Below are 19,683 nucleotides of genomic sequence, written 5' to 3' on the forward strand. Positions count from 1 at the left end.
GCCAAGGCTCTGTCTTGAAGTCTCTCGTCCTGGCTGTTGGGAGCTCTCTAGGCACCGGGGTGCGGAGCGGCACCCGCCGTGGAAGCTGCTCCCTCCCGCAGGGCAGCAGGGTGCTGCTTGGCGCCTTCTCCCGGGGCGCGAGCCGCAGAGCCGGGTCCCAGGAGCTGCGGGGGGACAGGTTCGCCCCCGGCCCCTGCAGCGCTGCCTTCGTGGCCGAGCCCCCCCCCGGGCCGATGCCCGGGCCCGGCCCTGGCCCCGGCCCGGCCGCTGGGGAAGGGCGATGCCCCCCGCTCCGGAGCCGGGCCCGGCCGGCCCAGACGGGGGATCCCGTCCCCGCGCCCGCCGCTCTGCGGCCGGGGAAACCGCGGGCAGGGCGGCAGGACCGCGGCCTCTCCCCGTCCCCCCCCGCGTCTCCCCCCGTCGCCTCGGTCGCCGTGCGTTTACACCCGCCTTCGCCTCGCCCCCGTGTTTGTAACCGGGTATAAAATAAAGCCGCTGGGCTCCGCCCGTGCGGGGGGGGCGGGGTCGGACGGGGCGGGGTCGGACGGGGCGGGGCCCGGGGGCCGGGGCGGGGCCCCGCCGAGGCCGCATGCCCGGTCCCGCCGGCCCCATTGGTCCCCGCAGTCACATGCGGGGCGGTGGCGGGGCCGCCCGTTCCCTCCCTCCGCGCCTCCCTCCGCCGGGCCGAGCGCTGGGAGCGGCCGCGATCGCAGCATGAGCGCCCTCAAGGTCTACAGCACCTCGGTGACCGGATCCCGGGAGGTGAGCGGCGGCGGGGCCCCTCTTCCCCGGCGCGCTGCGAAGCCCCCTCCGCCCCCGGTGCCCTGTCCCCTTCTTCCCCTGAGCCCGTCCCCCCCCCCCCGTGCTGGGTGTCGTGTCCGTGTCCCCCCCCCCCGTGCTGGGTGTCGTGTCCGTGTCCCCCCCCCGTGCTGGGTGTCGTGTCCGTGTCCCCCCCCCCGTGCTGGGTGTCCCCCCCGGGGCCGAGCCCTGCGGCCGGGTGCGCAGCGGTGGCTCCGTGAGCGCTGCGCTGAGCACGGCCGGCGCGCTGGGGTGCGTGCTCGCCCGCCGGGCTCCTCTCCAGCGCCCCGCAACCTGCCTTTCCCCGCCCGGGTTCCAGATCAAATCCCAACAGAGCGAAGTAACCAGAATCCTCGATGGGAAGAACATCAAGTACGAGCTGGTGGACATCTCCCAGGACAACGCTCTCCGGGAGGAGATGAGGGCGAAGGCAGGCAACCCCAAAGCCATCCCACCCCAGATCGTCAACGGAGACCACTACTGCGGGGTAAGGCTCGCGCTCCGCGCGGGGGATAGGTACCACAGGGCTGGGTGGCGGGCGATAATCCCGTCCCCTTGTTTCTGCTACAAACGGCATCAAAACACCTTTCAAAAAGTGTTTCTCGTGAGGCGCACGGACAGGGCGCTGCCAGGGTTGACGGGCATTTGGAGCACGGTGGCTTGTGACAAGTGGGACTCGGGCAGGGGGGCTGTGGGTGGCGGCGGGCAGCGGGGCTGTGCCCTCTCATCCTCCGCGGGACTGCCACCCGTGCTGTCACCCAGTCGGCGCCGCGTGCTCAGGGACCCCGCGCCGCCTGAGCGGCGGGAGCGTGCAGCTCACTCTTGCCTCGTGAGCGACCGTGTGGCTTTTCCTGCAGGATTACGAGCTCTTTGTGGAAGCGGTGGAGCAAAACACCCTGCAGGAGTTCCTGAAGCTGGCCTGAGCCCGGGCTCCCCTCCCGTCCTGGACTCTACCTGCATTCCTGAGCACCCTCATCTCCGACCACCTTCACTTCCAGGTTGTCAGCGCTGTCCTGGCACCGCGACCTGTATCCCAGCGTAGGGAAACCCATGACCAAAACTACTCATTGCAGCTGCCTACGATTCCCTCCTGCCTAACCCCGATATCATCTCAGAGGGATCCAAAGAAAGTCTGACGCTCGCTGCGCATGGCCTTTGAGCGAAGCTGGGCCTGGCTCGCACCGCAGCTTCCAGTGCCTCCGTACACAGCAAAGCCTCTGGGGCTGTGCGAAGTGCGGCCGGCCATCAGCCCCCTCCTCTGCAGGGAGAGCTCCTGCTTCAGGAGGGGAGGGCTTAGGGTTGCGCGTTACTTCCCACTTCTCCCAGCTGCTGTTAAAATTGTAAATCCTGCTGCCTCACTTCCTTCTCTTTTTTTTTTTTCCTTCATCTCAACTGCAGAGATTATGGCAACTAAGTCGATTTCTTTGTTTTGTTTTAATGCAAATATACTGCACAAAGCTGGGGTCTGAGCCGCCGCTGCGGAGGAGGCCGGGGCGGGGGGCGAAGGCCGGCGTCGCTCGGCAGGCTGCCCAGGGGATGGATGGGCCTGGAAGCGGGGCCGGCGCCGCCGTGCCAGGGCCCTCTCCTGAGCGTTAACGGCTCAGGGCTGCTCCGGAACAGCTGATGCTCCGGCTGTCTTATCTTTCCTCTTTTGAGTTGGCTTTTTTGCAACCCGGACCAAGTGCGTTTTGTTTTCCTGCCAAAAAGCAAATTTATAACCAGTGTTGTCTTCCGAGATGCTATTAAATGTTACTGTACCTTTCACGTCGGTACTCGTGGCTTTCTTTTAAATTTCGTTTTATTTTGACTACAGGTTAAACATCACCCTGCCTAACGATTCTAAGTCATTTCTAGCGCAGAGAAGCTGAGTCAGTTGTACTCGCTGCTGCAGCCTGGCACAAAGCTCTTAACGCCTTAGAGTGCTGCTGCTAATCAGAGGCTCACGGGACTTGTCTGAATCTCCTACGGCGCGGTAGCGGCAGGTGCCTCTCGAGCATTCCTCTCCTCTGCGCGGCGAGAACGGCAGCCCGGGGGAGGGACGGCTTCAGCCGGACACGTGAGCGAAAAGCAAACCCCTGGCGCAAAGGGGGCCTGGCCGGTTATAATAGCCGGGAGACGGGGGCGGTGGAGAAGGCTGCCCCGGAGGAAGGGTCCCCGTACGTTCCTGTGTCTGCTATAGGTGGAAAAAGGAGGACGGTAACTTGGAGCCGTGGGGACTGAGTCACTGGTGCCGGGGAGCCCGTGGACGCGGCTGGTTTGCATGAGTGGTGCTTCCTCTATTTGAGTTGCGCAGGGTCCAGCTCCGGTTGGAGGGGTCCGGGACGTGCTGTGGGCATCCCGCCCCCTTCCACAGCAACCGCGCCTCTGAAGTCTTAACGGAAGCGGAAACTGCAACTTAAATTATTGGGAGCCTTTCACGAGGGCTGGGCGGCAGCGTGCGCGGGGCCCCTGCTAAAAGGGAACCTGCCAGAAGGCGCTGCCTCGGGGGAGCGGGAGTGTCGTCAGCTGGGATCAAGCGGGAGCTTGTCACAGCTGAAACGGGAAGAATCTGCTGGGGAGAGGGGCCTGCAGCGTGCAGCCCGGCCGGCGGGAGAGGGAGGAGGATGCTTTGCTCAGGGTTCAGCAGGGAAGCAGCGAGGGGACTATGCTCCTCTCCAATGACACAGTGTCCTGTTGCAGCATCCAGCGGCTGGAGGGAGGGAGGGAGGGAGGGAGGGAGGCTGGCAGCTCGCTGCGGGCCCGGCGTGGCTGCGAGCCTGCGCCCCGCTGGAGCTGGGGGCTGGCCAAGGGAAGGAGTTGTTCACGTACAGGAAACCCAGCAGCGGGATCTCCTGGCGGGGACGGGTCTGGCTCAGTCCCAGCACTGCAACGGCTCAAGGCCTTTTGCTTTAGCTTCACCAGGGACCATGTAACCGAGCCTGGTTCTCTCGTGGTGTAAGCGCGGTTGAAATCTCCGGGGAGCAGCTGTGTGTGGAAAGCAAATTGACTCTGGCTGTTTGTCTGTCCTGCTGCTATGGAGAATCCCTGAGCCCAGCTAAGCCACTGCCCGGTACCAGTGTAAAGCTGGCGGCCTTCCCTGGGCAGGGATCAGCCTCCGTAACCTCCGGCAGAGGGGAGAAACCAGGCCGCGGTCTGAGCCGACAGAATCGCCCCTGTGTTAGGAGCCCACCTGTCCCGGGGAAAAGCATCCGCCTGCGAGGCAGCAGGACTGGGCCTGGCACCCTCTGCCGAAGGGAGAGGCCAAAGCGCTGCCTCCGAGCTCTTCTCTCCGTCCCAGGTAACGGCGCAATGAACCAAAATCAAGAAAGACGCCCGTCTCCTCTCTTTCCAGCCAGGGGAGGTTATAACGCAGCTGAGGGTGCAAGGCAGCTCCTGCCTCCCGCAGCGCTGGGGGCGAGCGGCTCTTGCTCGGGGCTGTTAAGTTGTTTGCAGCCCCGTCCCCCCTTGTTGGGAGGGGTCTCTTCTCCGCAGCAGCAAGGAGGCACTGGGGATCAGGCCACATTCCTGCAGGCTCCTGGAGTTGTCCGCGTACACCCTCTGGGGAAAGGTACTGATGATCTCATACGCGTCGGAGTCTCCACCCCTAGGACAGAACAGCACAGTCTTTCCTACGCGCAGGATCCCCCAAGGTTTTGCTGGGATGCTCTGGCCGATCCAGCTGCCGCTACGTAAGAGCGGAGGGAGAGGCTGTTTCGCAAGCGCAGGCTGAGCCGAAAAAAGGGCTTCCCGCCCGAACTGCAAAGAGCCAGGCACGGAGCGGCCGTTCCAGGCCGCACAGCTGCAGTGGGGAAGGAGGATCTCACGTCCCAACAGCAGCGAGCTCATCGTGGGCTGTGAGCTACGGCTGCCCCAGGAGTAGGGAGAGCAAAGGGGTCCCCTCAGCCGTCTGGGGCTGTCCCCAAAGGGACGTGCGAGCCCTTCGGCAGCACTAAACGCGGTGGGATATAGAGCTGGCTGAGCAAAGGGTGGTGTTCGCCCAGCAGCGGATCCATCAGCCAAGCCGAAGGCTGCAGCTCAGCTTCCAGCTGCACCAGCGCCTTGGGAACGGTGGCAATAGTCAGGCGAGCGCTGCTGAGCAGCTGGAAGGAGGCAAAGGCAGCGATGGACCTGGGTCAGATGGCAAATTTTGGGAGCACAAAAGAGGCTTCTCTCTGCTGCTGTGTCAGCTTTTTGGCAAAGGTGGGTATGAAACACCGAGCTAAGCGTGAGCCTGGCGGTGCTGCCCAGAGAGGATCTCCGGCAGTGGGGGCGAAGCAGCGGAGGCTCAGGCTGATCTGTTTGACGCACAGCTCCAGGGCTCGAGCGGAGCCGAGAAACCTTCCCTGGGGCCTGACGGAGCCGGCTGGGGAGCGAGGAGGGAAGGAATCCCCGGCCTACCTGGCGTGGGCAAGGTGTTGGCGCAGGTCCCCTATGGTCTCCGTGAACAGCATCTTGACCACGTACGTCTGCTCCCCGCTCTCAGATTTGATGCGGAGAGTGCAGACGTCGGGGGCAGAAGCTTCAGCCTCTTTGGCCGTCTTCCCCCTGGAGGTTGGGAAACCTCGTCAGCGGAGGAGCGAGGGCTCTGCCGGCCGCAGGGGCTGCGCTGTAGTCAGCGGGCAGAGCCCCTGGGCTCCCGGGGCGATCCGAACGGGGGAGAGGAGTGTCACGTTTGGGAACGTCCTTGAGGTGAAGGAGGCCCCCGTCTGACTGCGGGCGAGCGGGCCGACCCACGGACCGCGCTGCTGCTTTGCTTTGCCTGCTTAAAGGTGCCTTGGGAAGAGGGTTGCTGACCTTTTTTAGCTTTTTCATTTTAGATCAGGGCTGTCTGGTGAGTACCTCGCCCTACTTCTTTGATTAAAAATAATCTGCTTGGGGGTTTTTTTCATTAGCTATTTGGGTCTTGTCTTGCCAGAAGCCTGTGAGTGGAAAAGCGCTGTTAGCGTGACCTCCCACTTGGGCATCGGCTTCCTGGAGGGATTCTCCCATTTAATGTGACCGCAAACAGCTGCTTAGGTGGTTTCAAACTCCTAGGCCTTGGCTTGCTGTTGGGAAAAGTATTTCACAGCAATAAGGAGCATTTTGAACAACAGAAGTTTTTGTTACAGATGTAAAAGATGGCAGGTTTAGCATGAACAATTCAGTGGTCTTCCCAAAAGGCCAGCCTTGGCCTTTTTTCACAATTATTTCTAAGATATGAAAGGGGAAGTCCATTTTACTCAGCTGAAACCCCTGGAATAAACCCGCAGTGAGGAAATGGGAGGACGACAAGAGCCTGACGGGGCAGGGCTCTGGGGGACGTGCCTGTACCTCTCCAGGGCAGACAGCCTGGGCGTCTCCACGAGGATCCCTTTGCTGCTCCGCACCCCACCAGGGCCCTGAAACCAAACCAGGGGAGCGTCACCGCTGCCTGCTCCGCGCGGGGAGCAACCGGTGCCAGCGAGGCCCTGGAGCAGGTGCCACGGTGCCGCGGGTGCTCCGGCAGAGCCTCGCTGGGAGCGGGCGGTTATGCGGAGCCGAGAGGCCTGAGGAGGGGGTGCCGGTGCTGCACAGGGCGCTGAGCCCAGGGAATTGCTGCCGGCCTCGTCCTGTGGGTGTCTGGGGGCTCCGCTCGTACCTGCTGTGCTGCTCTGGCTGAGCCGCGGGCACCGAGCGCCTCTCCTCCGTGGTTCAAGGGCTCGGAAAGCTTACTGAGCAACTGCCCCAAGGAGACTTCGGGACCTGCCGGAGCAGAGGGGAGATGTGGCCATGGGTGACCTTCCTGACAAAGGATTTTCACCCAGAACAGGCCGATTTGGTGAAATGAGAGCACGCAACAGCCGACAGGGAGAGCTCTAAGCTCCCCCAGCGAGGCTGAGCCTGGCTCTCGGTCTCCCCGTTGAAGCTTGTCCCACTTTCTGGCCCACCAAACGTCTGATTGTCACCAGCAGCAGCGAGCAGCCGTGCAGCCCGTTCGGCGCGCGGCTGGGACGCGCAGCGGGTAGGAACCTGGTTGGCCCTGCCGTCAGCGGGAAAAACTGCAACGCTGACAATTCTTAGAGTTGGAAAGTTTTTCCCCCTGTGAGGGTGTGTTTGTAGGTGTCCACTCCTTTTTCTGTGGTGCCCCTGGGCAATTGGGGTTTTTACTACTTGGATAAAGGAAACATTTAGCACAGCTTCTGTTTGTGAATGGCCGTGAGATGAATGAGCAAGCAGTACGGTTTTATATAAATAGGAAGATGTTGCTGACGGGCGATGCACATGTTCAGGTTTAGTTATGTGTGCACAAACCCGCTGTTTTCTGTGTATATGGCTGACTGCATTTGGCTTTCCAGCCCTGACAGCTCTTGCTTGTGCAGACTGCTAGAGTCTCAAAGCAAAATGAGGAATCTGTGGCCTGTGTCCATATTCTCTTATGAAAGTCTGAAGAGGAATCGGCCCGTATGTGGTGCGGTTAAGATTGGTCTGGCTTGAAGAACCTTTACGGAATGGGATTGCAGGAGAGCGGAGGTTTGCAAGACGCTCCCCCAGAGCTGCCTGGTTTCCTCGGCATCCTTTGATGCTGATAAGGGTGAGGTTGGAAGGAGCCTGGCCTTTCAGAAAGGTGCAGGGCAGATGTGGTTTTGGAAACCCGCCGATTTTCTGGTCTTTTATGGCTTGTCAGGTCTCATTCCTTCAGCGGATTTAACGGTGAGAGAACACCGCGTGTGCTGCCTGGCTCCCAGCTCCTGGAGCAACACTGGGGCTACAAGTGCAGGGCTTTGATCCAGCAGTGTTGCCTTCTTCTCTGAGAGCCTACGCATTCACCTCCTGCTAGCTGGACTTCCCCGGTAAGGTTTCGAGTCTCCTCTTTGGGAGCCAGCTGCATTTTTAAGGCAGGTTTAAGAATTTACCTGGGATCTCAGTGGTTTCCTGCACCTCGCTTGATTTTGAATGGCCAACCGCTTGGCCGCGGCCAGGAAAACTCCCTGGAAGGTGTCTCTCCCGAAATACCACGTCCCTTCTGTCAGTGACCTGTCAAGTTAAGGCCGGCTGCCATAAGCAAATCACTGTTGCGCAAGCTCGTTCTCACAGCGGAGCGCAATAAAGCACAGCAACGATAATTGAGAGTTGTAAACCCCAAATGAAACCAAGACAGCTGCTTCCTTGGAAGCTGCTCAGGCTGTCCAAACTCAACAAAATGCATTTTTGGCTCCTATAGGCTCTCTAACAAAGCAAATCTTGGCGGATCCCTCAGGTCCCCGGGGTGGCCCACCCAGACCGCAGGGTTCATCAGACACCAGGCACTGGGCGGCTGCTCCTTCCCGTGAGCTTCTGAGAAACGTGCTTGGACCTGGCCTTTCCTCTGCGTCTGCTTCCACGCTTGAAAGCGCTCTCCGGGTGGAAAGTGATGTGAAAGCAGCGGGCTGGGGAGAGGGCTTTGGCAGCACGAGGCTGCAGCGGGGTGGGCAGACGGCTCCAGCGAACGGTGGAAGGCAGCGTGCCGCCCCGCGGCCCTGGCAGCGGGGAAGGCTGGAGACGGGCAGGCTTTCTGCCTGGCTCCGCTTGCACTGGCTGTCCGTGCCGCAGGGGGATGCACTCTGTGTCTCTCTTTACCCCAGATTACTGCCCTGTGGCACCCAGACGTGGCCAGCTACGCGCGGATTGTAGGGGACCACAGCCCCAGGAGCCTTGCACAATCCTTCTTCCATCCCACTTTCGAACTCCCCAGCCGCCCGCTCGCTCTGGCTGGCCTGACCCCGCACTAGCCCGTGCAGTCGTGCCCCGCTCCCTGCGTGGCCGTGGGGAGGTGCACCCCTCCGTGGTGCCTGCTCCCCTTTCGGATGCACTTGAAGACCTAGATTAGAGTCCTCTGAGGCTCTCTGCCTGCTTTCTGCCTGAAAACGTGGCCTTGGCTTTTTGCCATTTCTGAGAAATCAAAAAGTGGGGCCCAAAAGAACCTGAGGTGGCCAAATCCGTTTAAATTGTGGCAAAATAAACTCTCCCGACATCCTCCTTGAGAGATACTTGTTCAAACTGTTTTTAAAAGCTTTTCCAGGGGAACTATTTGAGAATGTTTTTTTTTCTCCTTTTTGTTACCCCACTCTTCAGATGCTGCACGTACTACTGCTCCTCCGCAAAGCCTGTTGTGCTCTTAGAAGTCTCGTTCCAAGCCAAGACTCACCGAGGCAGAGAAACCATTCAGTCCCAACGCCGAAACGCTCGGCGCTTCCTGTAACGGCTGCAGCAGGTGTGCTCCCGGCCACCCCCTCCCGAGGCACACGTGCGCAGAATTAAGCCGCGTGTTTGCTGTGCTCAGAAACCTCAAACTTAATTTGCTGTGGGAAGCATCCAGCAGATTGGTGAAAGAAACCCAAACAATTTTCTTGGGGAAACAAGGGAACAATTTCTTCCAAAAAGCTGCTGACTAGGGTTTTGCACTGCTCACCTGCAAGGGGATGCCGTCTGGGTAGCGCATCTGCAACTCTGAAGGGAAATAGCCATCCACAATGTCCTGCAGGCATTGCTGAAACAGAAGGAGAGCTCGTGGTCATACCTCAGCCTCCCCATTTCTCCCATGACTGGTATGTTCTTTCTGGGCTGCTCCTATTTGTGGTGGTATTGCCGTGCAGCAAAGTCTGCCTCAAAGACCCGGAATCTCCATCTCTCAAAAGTCCTACACGAAGACATGCCAGCTCTTACGGGCACCAGGAGAAGGCAGGTGAGAAGCTGGAGGTCTCGGTAGCTGCTCCTTTCTAGGGCTGGGATGAGCTCACAAGCCCTAGTCCTACACGTGCCCTTTCCCGAGGCTCAGTGAATGACGGAAGGGTGGCTCTAATTCCTCCTCAGACCTCTCCATACCTGCGCTGATGGGTCCTCGTAGGGCCGAAAGGGTCCGTTGAACATGACGATCCCGTTTCGGTACAGCGTAAGAGGGAGGGGTTCTGGCTGCCTCAGCCGAGCACCCCCAGGCGTGTGCTCGATTTGAGAAACTCCTTCTCCGGCCAGCACGTTCAAATCCTTCACGTTTTCCAAGATTAAATCAAAATCAATCTGGTGTTTGGAGACACGTGCTTCACCTGTGGCAGAGGGATCAGAGTTACGGGGGAAGGGGATGCCAGCAGAGCAGCTTTCACCTCTGTGTGAATTTGAGGTGCGTTCGAGTCCGAACATTTTTGGGCTGTCTGTGCTGCCGCTCCATGCTTTGCCTTTCACACTTTTGCCAAGCGTGGTGCAAGGCCGCCGCTGCGGTGCAGCGCTGCCAGGTTCGCAGGGGTGTGCGCGAAGCCACAAGGGCAGGGCAGCAGGGAACCCGCCCTGCCGCAGGCAGCGTCGCGCCCGAGCCAGCTCCCGATGCAGCCAGCTCGTTGCAGACCACGCTCAGCTCGTCGTCTTTGCTTGCAATTCCAGAAGCGTTGTGTTGTCCCTTAACGCGGTGCTGTAAAACGCGCAGGGCGAGGAACTTAACGAGTTGGGTTAACTCGATTGGATAAATGGATCAGGGCAGGCTCTGCCGGTGTAAGCGCAGCGGGCTGCCCGCGCCTGCCGCGGCAGATTGCTCGCTCTCGGTGGGACGTGGCTGAGGGCGTTTATCTGGGTGCTTGAGGAGGGTGGAGGGTGAAACAGTAAAAGTTGTGATGGGACAGAAGAATGAAATCAGAAGAGGAAATGAAAGAAGAGGTGTAGGCAGAGGCAAAGCCTTTGCTGTTTTCTGTTCTGCTTTTCTACAATTCGATAAAGGAGGGGGGGGGGAAATACCCCTTAAAAAGGGCAAGTGAGCTGAAAACAATGAAACTTATTTCTACTGTTTCCCCCACCTTCTCCCCTCCTGGATCTAAGGGAGGGAAGGATTACTTGGCTGATATTGCGTGGTGGTTAGGAAGCGGCGTTGGCTGTACAGCCCAAGTAGTAGTCTTTTTTTCTCTGTTACCGCTTCCTAAGAATCCATTGCCAAATATGCTTGGCCCCCATACAGCACAGTCAGGTCTCAATTAAACCACTCACATGGTGGTTGGGAGGAAAGGCAAACAATACTCTGATGGAGCCAGACAATATGGGTAAGTTACTACAGCTACTATATACGCAAAGCATCTGATTCCGTTTTCCACCCATTTTACGTCAGTGGTGTTAGAGCAATCGCGCTTCAAACGCTCCGGGTATGTGAACTCCTCAGGAAGCAGCTGCTGCCAGGGGTCCTTCCAATGGCTGAGCCATCGGGTTCCCTCCTCTGCCCCGGACGGGGCTTGTGAAATACAGGTGTATGAAGTACTGGTGTTCTGCCTGGCTTAGCTCCTGTTAAATTGCTCTGCGTCTCTGTCCCTGAGATGGGCCGACGTGGAGACCTCAGCACAGGATCACAAATTCCGGAGACCCAGATTGTGGGCCTGTGATGCTTATCTGCTCTGGGGAGTATCACGCCTTCTCCAAGCATGCAGCAGGAGCCAGGACGGCTGCTTCAGCAAAGGGCGCTGCTGCTTTACCTGGCTTCCAGAGGCTCCTTGCTGGCAGCTCTTCTTCATCCTTGAGCGATTCTAAATCTTCCGGCTGTTCATGTCTCTCTCCAACCCAGATCAGGCCATAGTCATTTAGAAACCGCTGTAAGAGGAAAGTACAAGTCAGCGTTGTCGACTAGAGCTTCAGAAAACTCGAAATGGAAGCCGGAGAGTGGTCAGCTGTGACCGTGAGAAGCAGCGGGGAGGTGAAAGAGGTTTGATTTGGGGCTCTTCGGCCCTGGCAGACAAAGTCCCTGGCAGGGGAGCAGCAGCAGCAGCTCTACTAGTAGTAGGCAAAAGGGAGAATTAAAGTATCTGTAGTGACACAGCAAACTCCCAAGACTGTAGTAGCTGCAAAGAATATTTCTACAGTCCTAGAAATCAAAAGGAAGAGGCTTGCAGGAGGCACAGATGCTTATGTGTTAAAAAAAACCCTCCTCCTGCCCTGTAGCTCACATCCAACCTGTTTGTTCTTTTTAGAGGGCTGAGGTGAAGAATTGTGGTGATCAAAGTAGCAGCTTGAAGAAGACCGAGCAGCCTGGGACTGCGACGATCTCAAACCAAAGGTGCAGATGGCTTAGGGCAAGCGAAGCAGGTCTCTCACCTCCATCTCCCAGACCTGCGTCTGCAGCTGAAGGCACCGAATTTCCAGTTCCTCTGCTGTGGATGAGTCAGGAGCATCTGAAAGGGAAGACTCGGGTTTACTGTGTACAGCCTTAAAGAGGAGCTATAGATAACCGGCTTCACGCAGCGCCCATGCCCCGCAGTACCTGCCTGTGCCGTAAGGGAACTCAAGCCCATACGAGACAGGAGCTGAACGTGAGCTCTGCCTGCTGGTCCCTGGCAATCCAACCTGCAGCAGTTCGACAGAGCTGCTGACAGACTAAAAGATAGCTGTGAACGATGCTGGTGAAGTTTTATGCTGCGGGAAGCTGATGTGAGCAGTGCTGTTTGCCATTATACAATGTGAATTGCTTGGCTTACTCAGTCTTAAGGGACCTATTAAAAAAATGAGCAGGTGCCCAGTAAAGCTGGATCCAGAAACGTAGGCTGAATGGCTAGAACAATGCACGATGAGGTACAAAACATGTTTGTGGCTTGACAGGCTTATTCTTGTTCTCTGCTCAGGAAACGGGGAACTTACCACAGCTTTGTGCTAACAAGGTAGTTCAGCCATGGTAGGAAACGTGTCTGGGCTCGGCTGGAGAGCTGCTGAATTCCAAGGAACTGAGTGAAGGGGGAGACCTTCAGTGACTCGCTCAAAGCCGGGCTCAGGGCAGAGTTAGGCTGCCTTATGGGACAAGCGAGCCTGGAGCTGTAACACTGTTCGAGACTCTAAGTCCATTTTTGGTTTCGCTTAGCTGCGAGTAGCCCTGGTTTTTCAGCCTGTTGAACTCTGCAGTACTTACCGGTCCTTTTTTCTGACCATCTCGAGGTATCTGTGCGGCTGGTCTATGCTTGTGGAAACTTAGTAACCCTTAGAAAATAGGTCAGGAAATAACGTTTTGCGCTGCACCAGAAAAGCCGAGTGACAGATGCGAGTATAAAGTGCGGATCTGTTTTGGCAAACGGTGCCACGTGTGCATCACGGATGCCGCTCGCCGAAGAGGCTCTTGGGCTTTTAAGGCAAGGGTGGCTCGGAGAGGCGGTCGCCAAGCCTGCTCTGTTGCAGCACCAGGAGCTCTGTAGCTCTCCCACAGGTAGGAGCGAGGTGCCAAGGGTAGCACAATTTTTACCTTCTCCTTTCTGAAGAGCCTTCGTCTTTTCTTCAAGTTCAGCAATCCTCCTATCCTTCAGGACCAGAACAAATAATGACCTCATTTAGTTCCTTGGCCTTCAGGACCTCGAGGCACAGTTTGCACAATCAGTCCTGGGTGAGTCAGTGGTGTACATACCCTCACCCCGCTCAGAGACAGGCAAAATAAGGGCCCGAAAGGCTGCGTCACCTCACAAATACCTTAATTAGACTCAAAGGAGGGGTGGGATATAAATAAACTGCTCCAAGAATAAGTGAGGAACGCGCTGGCCTGTCTCCCCCTCCTCCGCCTGCACGAGAGCTGTCAGCAGACAGACGGACTCGTCCCCCTGTGCTTCCTGCTCAGGCACAGCTCGTGCTCCGACCTGCAGTAAGTGGCTGATCTAGAAACAAAACCAGCATCTCTGCAGCCACCTCTTTCAAAAAAAAAAAAAAAAAAAAAAAAAAAAAGGGCATTTATTCTAAGCTGCAGTAATGCAAAGAGGTCTGCTCCGGGATGACTCTGCTGTTTGAGCAGCTACTGATTCAGAAAGCAAAAGGAAGAGAAAAAAGGTCTGAAGCCAAGCAGCTAATGAGATCATGGAAGGGCGCGGAGAGTCTTTACTTGAAGTCACAGCCGGGGCTGTCTGCTCTCCCACCCCAAGAACCGAGGCAGTTGCTCTGCTGCTTTGCAAAGGCTTGTTTGTGCCATTAACAGAGCAGGCCACAGATCAACTTGTTTTAGCGCGAGCTAGGTCAGAGCCGGTGAAATGCTACCGTGCCTTCAAGCACCAAAACAGGGCCCAGAACAGGTTCAGTAAGGGGCAGGATTTTTACCTTCAGTTGGATTTCTTGTGCTTGTTTCTCTATTTTTTGTTCCAACAGAGTGATTTGTTGCATCATGGAGGACATGAGCTCCGCATCAGTGTGAGCTACGTCTGAAAGCACAAATACGTGTTACCTCGCCAAAATGGCGATCGGTTCCGGAGGCTCCTCTGCGCCACAGAGGACCCCAGACAAGAATTCCTGTTCTGCCCCAGCAGGCAGGGCACGGGTACCTTCTGGGGGTACTGGGTGGAAACCCCTTGGCTCCCGACTCGTAGGGAGACAGCTGTGTCACCGACAGCATGCTGCGCGTGCGAGGGGGGACCACAGGAGTTAGCCCTGGCCTGAGGTATGGAGTCCACCAGACGGTCCCTGAGAAACGATGGCGGCCCAGAACCCCCCAGTCACTGAGGGACTTTACCCTGCATGTTCTTTTTCAGTGTTGTCCCCCTTGAGCAGGAGGGGAGACTGCCTTGCACTGGATCCTTGGTCCTAGGAGACAGGCTGTCATCTTCTGCGAAGAGGCACGAAGAGCATGAAAGAAAGAAAACGGGTCAATGTTTTGGATACGGCTTCTGCAAAAGCAGGTGAAGAAATACTGGGGTTGTGCTGAGGGAAAGAGAGGGCAGGAGAAAGCAGGGTGGCCCAGTCCGTTCGATCCCGTAAGCACTCTCAGACTAATGAGCGTATGTGGGCGCTCGTTACGAGCCAGGACCCAGGGGAAGGTGCAGTCTCAGCAGCTGGGAAGAGAGAACACAAAATGGGGAGAAAGAAAGAGACCACAACACGAGTGCAGAGCATCCTGCGCTGCACAGCGAGGCAGAAAGTGGCAATATTGAGCTATTTTAACAAAAAGCACAACACCCTGGGATTAACAGAAGCAGCAGACTTCACTGCGAATGGAAAGGGAGTTATTACTCTAAGATCTAGTAGGAAGGATGTGACCTAAAATGGAACTGTAAAAACAGATGAGGCTCTAAAGTGTGCTCTAGGGCTTGCTGAGGATGTGGAAACCTTTTGTACTTATCTGATTTTGGACACGCGTAGGAGAGAGTGAGCTACAATCATTGCAAAACATGTGGGATGGTAAGAAAAGCCTTACCGGTGGAGGCAATGAACTTGGACAGCTCTGCCCTTTTACTAAAAATAAGAGGGGATAATATGTAAAAATAAAGCATAGGTTCACTAACTTTGGGAGGATTTGCTTGATGGGCACATTTTTTTAAAATGTAATTGAAAAGGCTGTCCAAAAAAGCCCAAACTGTGCGTTTTTCTCATCAGCCCGTCTTCCCAGTCCATACGTCCTTGCTTTCTGGGCAGCGCGGGCGTCCGCACGCCCACAGCTCGTAGCGACAGCTCAAACCCTGGAGCTGCAATCTGTGGGAGCAGAGGGGCCGAAACCCGGGGGAGGGAGGTGGAGCGGTGCCCGCTGCCGCAGGCGGGAGCGGGTGAAAGAGCCGACGCTCGCCGTGCCATCGCAGCTGCAGAAAGCAACTCTTCTCCGCTTGAAAGTGAGGGAAGGCAGCGGCGGCACGGCCCTGTGCGAGCCGTGACTGACCCGTACCCCCGTACCTGCCGGGGACTGTGCCGGCCAGGAGGCAGCGGATAGGAAATTTGGGGAGTTTTATTCCAGCTGGTGTTTCTGAGCCTCTCAGCGTCGGGTGCAGCCCTGCGGGTCCCCAGAAGGCCGGCGGCGATCAGCTCTTTGAGGGATCGTTGGCAAAAAGGGGCTCAAAGTAACGGGGGGGGGGGGGGGGCGGGTACCGCCCGGGGGGTCCTGGGGGGGGCCCGGCGTGGGTGGCGGCGCTGGGGACACCCCGGGCTGTGCTGGGGGGCCCTGGGGTGCCTGGGGGCTCCCCGCCGCCGGGGCAGCACTCACCCCGCCTCAGTGCGCCGCCGCCATCTTGTTTACCGGCGGTTGCCACGGCGACGCGGTGCCGCTGCGATTGGCTCAGTCCCGGTCACGTGGAGGGCGAGGCAGCGCCCCCTCCGGACTACACCTCCCAGCATGCACCGCTGCGACGCCCCCCGCCCCGGGGGACCCCGGCCATGGCGGGAGGGCGGCGGGGGGACCCCGGCTGCGAGGGCCCCTACGGGATCCGCCGTCGTCCCTGCTGCTCCCCTGGTGCCGCCGGGCCCCGGCGCGGCCCTGCCGGGCTGCCCCGAGGCCACCCGGGCCTGCGCTGGGGGTGCTCCGGCCCCCCGGGCCCGGCCTCCGCTACCGGCTGCTCCCCGGACCCGCGTCTGGAGCAGGGACGAGCCGGGGGAAGCCCCCGCCGCTTGTCGCTTGACCTGGGCTGCAGGCAGGCCTGAACCGCTCCCTGCCCGCCCTCTGCCTGCACGCCTGCCTGCAAAACGGTGCTTTGGTGACCTCTCTTCGCTTCCGAGGGCTCCAGGCGTTTCCCGGTGCTGAGGCTGGACACCACAGGCAGCCACGCTCCCTTTCCTCAGCCCCCTCTGCGCGCCCGTAGCTTCAGCTGGCGGGCACGGTCTGCGGCACAGCCGGAGCCGAGGCGTCGCAGGCCGTACGGCTGCTCCCTTTTCCTCCCCTGCCTCTTCTGCCTCTGTGTTCTAGCGATGCTTTCCCTCACCCCGGCGCTGCCGCGCTCTGGTTTTGCCTCGCTGATGCTCTGAACTCAACCCAGCGCTTGCCCCCGCCGTGGCTGCGCACCGCGCCCAGAGCGCCTTCCCCGCGCGGCCCCCGGCCCGCCCGCCGCCGTGCTGCTCTGCTCTCCGCGGGGCGCGGCCTCGCCGGTTGGAGAGGAGCAGGACAGGCTGATTTCTAGCACCTTTTATTGGATGTTGTCCATCCCCAAGACACTTTCATTTTGACGCTTCTGTGAAGTGCAAAAATTAACTAAATTTGGTGAAGCTTCGCTGCAGAGGAGCCCTCGGCTCTGGGCGGAGGCTGGCGGCGGGCTCACTGCGCTGTGATGCGCTTCGCCAACACAAAACCAGACAACAGGTGTATGCGCTCGTCGCGTTTTGGTAGCTTTACTCATCTCAAACCGTCTTAAAATAAGCAGATCCCTTTTGTTTCCTGCTGCTGCAGTTGAGCGGGTGAGGGAGCTCAGAGATCTGCTGCGAGGAGACGGGTGTCGGGGGGCTGGAAGGAAGCGTTTCCCTGATCCGTTACCTGGATCGGACTATCCCAGGCTTGTAACTGAAATTCAGAGGGATGGCGGGGGCCCAGCTTCTGCCCCGAGTTGCAGGGAAGGTTTGTTACACGGTGCAATGCAGAGCCCTTGTTGAAACGTTGGCCGTGATTTGCAAACCCTCGCAGGGAACCGGGGGGTTTAACCCCCTAACCGCTGCTCATCCATCATGGGTGTGGGGCGCAGGACAGGGAGCCCCCGGGGAGAAGGAGAGCTCGGCCTGGGGGGGTTCATGCTGCAGGCGGTATTTTGTGATGTGGGAAAAGGCAGGGCGAGGGGCTTGCTGCCTTTGCTGGGGACGGCAGCTACGACGTCCCGCTCGGAGCTGGCTGTGCGGCCATGCTGGGGAACAGGAGCTGCTCTTGTGCCGGGCGATGCAGATCGATGGCTCTGGAGAAGTGAGGCCAAAAGGGCTGTGCGGCGTTGTTCCCGCCTGGAGATCCCCCACGCCACCTCTTGCACCTTCTCCCTCGTGGCATCGGCAGCGGATGCGACTTCCCCAAATTGCCCTGGGTTTCAGCGGCCCTTTGGGGCGGCGGGGCCGGTGCGGGGAAGGAAGGTGTGATTGGTGAGACAGGGCCGCCGCTGTGCTTAAAGCCTCTGACTGCAATCGCTGCGAGCAGATGAGGAAGTGTCACAGCGCACCCGGAGCGGAGCCCCGACCATGCAGCCCCTCCAGCGTGCCCACCTGCGCCTCCTGCTCACCCTGCTTCTCCTCTGCATGGTAAGAGACACCCCACGGCCTGGGGCCCCGCGAAGGGTGCGACGGCTGTCGAGGGGCTGTAGGGTTCAACTGCTGGGAGAATTTCTGCTGAACTTCAGCTGGAAACCTGAGCATTTGACTTTCTCTTTGACTTTAACCCTGGCTGTCTTACCAGGAGCTTGGCGCTGTGGTCTGTAAGGTGTAAATACTTCCATACATGGCTTTTTTTAAAGCATTTTTTTTACTTAAGAGCATCGTGCATATCTGTAACCTTCGCACTTAGCTCTCCACCCCATCTTGCAGCCTCTCCTTTGCATACAAGCCCCAGCCCTAGCCTCAGCCCGTGCCCGGTGTGGGGACACCGAGTACGGCTGTGGGGACACTGGGGACCCAGGCACGGCCGTGGGGCTGCAAGGACGCTGGGTGGGTGCATGGCCGTGTGGTTTCCCTTCACCTCTCCCCGCTGGAGGTTGTTTTCCTTCCTGCCGGGAGGCTCCACAGGGGCTTGGTTCGAGTGCCGCGCGGGTGGGTGTCGGCTCTCTCCTGGGGGAACCGTTGCCTGGGAGGGATGAACGTGCCGGCACTTTCTGGGAGGGCGACGCTGTTCGGAGCAGCTCTCGGGATGATTTTTTTCCTACAGCATGTTGGTAACAGGGCCAGATTTGTCTATCGTTGTTTCGCTCACAAACTCCGCGCATCTGCAACCTGCTGCTGGCTCCACGAGGGGCATTTGTGTTGCAGGAGTCCCGCTCTGTGGCTGGGCAAACCAGCCGAAACCCCTCATAGCCCAAGAGTGCCTGTGAGGGGGCAGAGCTGTGCCCCGTGCCCCTGGCCCTGTCCTGGCTCCGGAGGGAGCCGAGGAGCGGTGCGAACCAGCGTGGGGGCTGGTTCACAGAGGGAAATGGAGTCCCTTTTCCAACAGACCAGGGCAGCGCTTGTCGCTGCTGTCCCCGCTCACAGGCATAACGCACAGCCGCTTACACCAGGAGTCCCAGGAAAGGACCAAAACCCCAGCAACAGTGGTCCTGCACAGCCAGCGCAGGAGGCATTCATGCAGACACCTTAATGTGGAAGGTGCCGATTTTTAGAGACGGAAGGAAACCGCCCTGAAATCACCATCCCAGCTGCGTTGCAGTTCACACACCAACTGCAACGTCCCTGCTTGCGACAGCCCGGGGGGACGGGGGTCCCTCCTCCTTCCCCTCGCGTGTTTCCCAGCTCTGCTCCCGCACCCCACACCCTCCGCTGCAGGGCCCGTGGGCCACCACGTCCCCAGCCGCTTCCTCACAGTGCTCTGAGGGGCAGGGACCCCCCCCCGGCTTCTCCTTCGCCCCACCCCAATTTCTAGCGACAGGGCGACGATGCGAGGGAGAGCTCGCTTCGCTCCCTGCGTTGGGAAAACCTCAAAGCCAACGGTGATTTCTGTCTGTGGAGCGAAGGAGAACCTGCCAGGGGAGAGGAGGCTGTGTGTTCCCCCTGGGAAGGGGCAGTGTGGGCGGCGGGGTGTCCCCGGCTCGTTCTGCCGCCGGGGCAGCCGGGCGAGGGCTCTCAGGGGGGATTCCCACCCCTCGCTGCTGTCTGCTCCGCTTCAGAGCCAGGCCTGACTCTCTCATTTTCTTTTCCAGCCCCTTGCCCAGCTGGTAGAGACGGAGAGTGTCACCAGCACCCACCCCACCACTACGGGCCCCCCTGCCAGCAGCCTGAGCCCGCCCTGCAGCAGCCCACCCCTCCTCTCCCTCGCCCTGGGCCTGGCCGCCGCTTTCTTCCTGTGGCTGCGCTGACCCGGAGGCAGCCACGTTGCAGCCCGGCCTCCCTAAAAAGGCACCCCCGGGATGGTGTCCCCTGCACCGGCATCTCCTCAGACCCTCGCAGCACGGAGGACCGGCCATCGCTCCCATCCCTGCCTCCCTCTGCTCCGTGCTCCCCTCGCCCTCCGGCCTCGAAACCCTACAGCTGTCCCGGCTTGATGCAAGGCCCTTAGGCCGGCTCGGGAGCAGGCCTGCTGTGAGGCTCTGAGAAATAAAGTAGAGGCAACTG

At 59.1% G+C, this 19,683-nt stretch overlaps 2 protein-coding genes and 1 long non-coding RNA gene across 3 annotated transcripts; 2 read left to right on the forward strand and 1 right to left on the reverse strand.

Moving 5' to 3' along the window:
- The first annotated feature begins 604 nt into the window (after nt 1–604).
- SH3BGRL3 (SH3 domain binding glutamate rich protein like 3) lies at nt 605–2,562 on the forward strand. The gene is made up of 3 exons (XM_087760966.1): nt 605–762; nt 1,118–1,285; nt 1,656–2,562. Exons 1-3 carry the CDS (start codon nt 715–717, stop codon nt 1,719–1,721), a joined length of 282 nt encoding a protein of 93 aa, XP_087617092.1. The 5' UTR covers nt 605–714; the 3' UTR covers nt 1,722–2,562.
- A 131-nt stretch (nt 2,563–2,693) lies between these two features.
- On the reverse strand, nt 2,694–14,092 carry UBXN11 (UBX domain protein 11). Its single transcript, XM_087761286.1, has 12 exons — nt 14,035–14,092; nt 13,801–13,901; nt 12,965–13,019; nt 11,833–11,909; nt 11,217–11,331; nt 9,598–9,815; nt 9,185–9,262; nt 7,650–7,770; nt 6,395–6,498; nt 6,088–6,155; nt 5,176–5,322; nt 2,694–4,381 (listed from the first exon to the last, which is right to left on the reverse strand). Exons 1-12 carry the CDS (start codon nt 14,090–14,092, stop codon nt 4,216–4,218), a joined length of 1,308 nt encoding a protein of 435 aa, XP_087617412.1. The 3' UTR covers nt 2,694–4,215.
- Nucleotides 14,093–15,829: 1,737 nt separating this feature from the next.
- Nucleotides 15,830–19,683, forward strand: LOC148055403 (uncharacterized). Its single transcript, XR_015705486.1, has 2 exons — nt 15,830–17,667; nt 19,272–19,683. It is a non-coding gene; the product is annotated as an uncharacterized LOC148055403 (long non-coding RNA).

The sequence above is a fragment of the Nipponia nippon genome, unplaced genomic scaffold, assembly GCF_047370975.1.
Source record: "Nipponia nippon isolate SJK-2023a ecotype South Korea unplaced genomic scaffold, ASM4737097v1 scaffold_23, whole genome shotgun sequence".
Lineage (NCBI taxonomy): Eukaryota > Metazoa > Chordata > Aves > Pelecaniformes > Threskiornithidae > Nipponia > Nipponia nippon.

Bases quoted from the DNA above. Each gene is read 5' to 3' on its own strand.
- SH3BGRL3 (XM_087760966.1), top strand. From the start codon at position 715: ATGAGCGCCCTCAAGGTCTACAGCACCTCGGTGACCGGATCCCGGGAG. The intron at 763-1,117 runs GTGAGCGGCGGC...CCCGGGTTCCAG, and splicing joins CGGTGACCGGATCCCGGGAG to ATCAAATCCCAACAGAGCGA. The intron at 1,286-1,655 runs GTAAGGCTCGCG...CTTTTCCTGCAG, and splicing joins ACGGAGACCACTACTGCGGG to GATTACGAGCTCTTTGTGGA.
- UBXN11 (XM_087761286.1), bottom strand. From the start codon at position 14,092: ATGCTGTCGGTGACACAGCTGTCTCCCTACGAGTCGGGAGCCAAGGGG. The intron at 13,020-13,800 runs GTAAAAATCCTG...CTGGTCCTGAAG, and splicing joins CACAAGAAATCCAACTGAAG to GATAGGAGGATTGCTGAACT. The intron at 7,771-9,184 runs GTGAGCAGTGCA...TTAACTTGACAG, and splicing joins CAGACGGCATCCCCTTGCAG to GTCACTGACAGAAGGGACGT.